This window comes from Dipteris shenzhenensis, chromosome 7, assembly GCF_047967505.1.
Source record: "Dipteris shenzhenensis isolate YYH24624 ecotype China chromosome 7, Dip_SZ_1.0, whole genome shotgun sequence".
NCBI lineage: Eukaryota > Viridiplantae > Streptophyta > Polypodiopsida > Gleicheniales > Dipteridaceae > Dipteris > Dipteris shenzhenensis.
Genome location: NC_141602.1, coordinates 43,809,076 through 43,811,651, shown reverse-complemented (window position 1 = coordinate 43,811,651; position 2,576 = coordinate 43,809,076). Strand labels below are relative to the sequence as shown.

Below are 2,576 nucleotides of genomic sequence, written 5' to 3'. Positions count from 1 at the left end.
CACTCTATTGGGTTAGTGCTATGCACATATGATCACATGATGTTGAGCATGGTTTCTCAATAGAAGCATGGAGAGGGGAAGTACAAGTCATAGGAGCACACAAGGAAAAGTGATATTAAATCAAAGTGCATCTTAGAAGGGGGAAGTGACGAGGGAGAGGAGGACTTTTGATAAGAAGCAATGTGGTTGATAAAAGTTTGGGAATTATCATAACCAGATACATGAAACATTGAAAGCGAATGTGAGAGATATTGTGAAGCTTTGGATAAGTCGATAGCCGTGGTAGCCATATACATTGCTGAATTAGACTTCTTGGTGATCCCAACAAGTGCTGTGCGGCCTAAAATAAAAGAAAAGGACAACTTAGAAAAAATGGAACTCTAGAAGATTTGATGCTATGGGTTATGGAATGCAAACTTCTTTGACATATTCTATGGGCCCCATTGCAAGGAAGTGCATGGACTAAGAAGCAATGCAAAATAACAAGCTATGAATATCATTAAGAGCTCATTAAGAGTAATGTTTTCAGACCACCATGTAGTAGCTCCTTAATTGTGGAGCCTAATTTTTAGAATCTTTCTATTTGCAAAAGAAACCAAAATAAGTTCTAGATTGTGCCCTCGAATGGTAATGCATTTTTGAATGAACATTTATGTGTACAATAAACTTCTAATGTTTTTTAATGAATTGTCGTATCCTTTACAATGTAGGATACATACTTCACAAGCAAAATGGGGGCAAAGTAGCATTTGCAATGGTTTAGTGATCTCAATCAAGAAGGAAATTTCATAATAATTTTTTCTCATATTCAAGTTTGAAAGCATAGATTAGTATAGACACCAAGTCTATCAAATTTTATAGAGCAATGCATAAGTTATGAACTAAGGCTATGAATCAAGCAAGTTACCTATATACAATATATTCCTTGAAGGTTGAACCTCACAAAAATGACATTGGTCATGCTTTGGCTCAACATGACACGTATTTGAGGGTTAGAAAAGTCAAGCCTTAAGAGGTAGGATTGACAATGGAGAACACCTAGTGTTGAAGGGACGCAATGAGCGATGATGCTTCGATCTCAACACAACACTATAAAATGCATTCAAATAAGAATGCGAAGGGAAAACTTTCAAAATGCAACTCCATCAAACTCCATCATCATAAATCTGAGGTGTCCACTACATCAAAGTCCATCATCATAAATCTAAGGTGTCCACTACTATCCCGCAACATAAGAGCTAAGGTTTAAAAACAACACTAGAAAATGCATTCCAAGGAGAACGTGAAGGGAAAGCTTTCGTAAGTGCAACTTCATCAAACTCCATCATCATAAATCTGAGGTGTTCCACTAGCATCCCTCGGAATAAGAGCTAAGATTTAAATACTATACTACAAAATGCACTGCAACAAGAACTTGGAGCAAGTTGGAGGCAAAGCTTTCACCTTCATCAAAGTCGTTCATCATAAATATGCACTGTGCACTACTATCCTTAACAGCTAAGATTTTAACACAACACTATAAAGTGCGGTGCAACATGAACTTAAAGGGAAAGCTTTCATGAGTGCAACTGCTGAATCAAACATAAATCTTGGAGTGTGCACAACTCTCACACAGCATATAGAGTGTAGGCCTCACAACCCTCCCTCGAGGACTTTGCTTCTGCTCTCCACCATGGATTCCACACGCACAATCTCTATCATTTTGCTTGCACTTGCCTTGGTCACGCCTGCTGCTGCTGCTTGCCATTCCCGAGTGTCTGCTAATAAGACTTCGCCACCGACATCTCTCGACTTCTTCATGTACGTCGCCGTCCAAAACAACAGCTTCCTCAACAACCCCGCCTCCTTCACTGCTGTCCAATCCGCCCAGCCCCTCCAGCCTCACAATAATTCGTTTGGCGTCATCCACACTTTCGACAACCCGCTCACTTCCGCGCCTTCGCTCACCTCCACTCGCTTGGGCCGCGTCCAGGGCTGGTATGGCGACGTTGGGCAGCAGGTGCTCACGCTTTTCCTTGTTCAGACGTTCATCATCCACACGCACAAGTGGAACGGTACCTTTAGCTTGATAGGTGTGGATGTAGCCACCGACAACGTCAAGTATGCTCCCATTGTGGGTGGCACAGGAGACTTCGCTTATGCTCGAGGCGTTGCAACACAAACTCTGATTTCCACTAAGGTCGTCCACAGCCAGACTGTGTCCTGGTTTCAATTTCAGATTGACTTAAAATTCTGAGTTCAAGCACTTGTATTACATAGCAAGAGGCCTTCTCTATGATCTATAATGAATGGTGGAGCTCGGAAGGAACACGAAACTATTACATTTAATTACATCCCATTTGTATATACGTTTTTGTTACAAAAGTAACCATATACTCCATTAACTAGTCCATTTGTTATATCATAATTTCTTGCATATAGTTCTACTAACAAGAATGGCTTGTCGAATTTAAGTGTTGTGTGTAAACTAGATCTTCTATTTGGATTATTTATTAGTGCCATGTTTGTTTTGAAACAAGTGTCATAGAAGTATTTTTCTTTAAAAATGTAAATTTGTCCTAGTGTTCTCTAAAAAC

At 40.0% G+C, this 2,576-nt stretch overlaps 1 protein-coding gene across 1 annotated transcript; it reads left to right on the top strand.

The window, feature by feature from the left end:
* The first annotated feature begins 1,672 nt into the window (after positions 1 to 1,672).
* Positions 1,673 to 2,236, top strand: LOC147900390 (dirigent protein 19-like). Its single transcript, XM_087376632.1, has one exon. The coding sequence runs from the start codon at positions 1,673 to 1,675 to the stop codon at positions 2,234 to 2,236; it is 564 nt and encodes a 187-aa protein (XP_087232758.1).
* Positions 2,237 to 2,576: the final 340 nt, after the last annotated feature.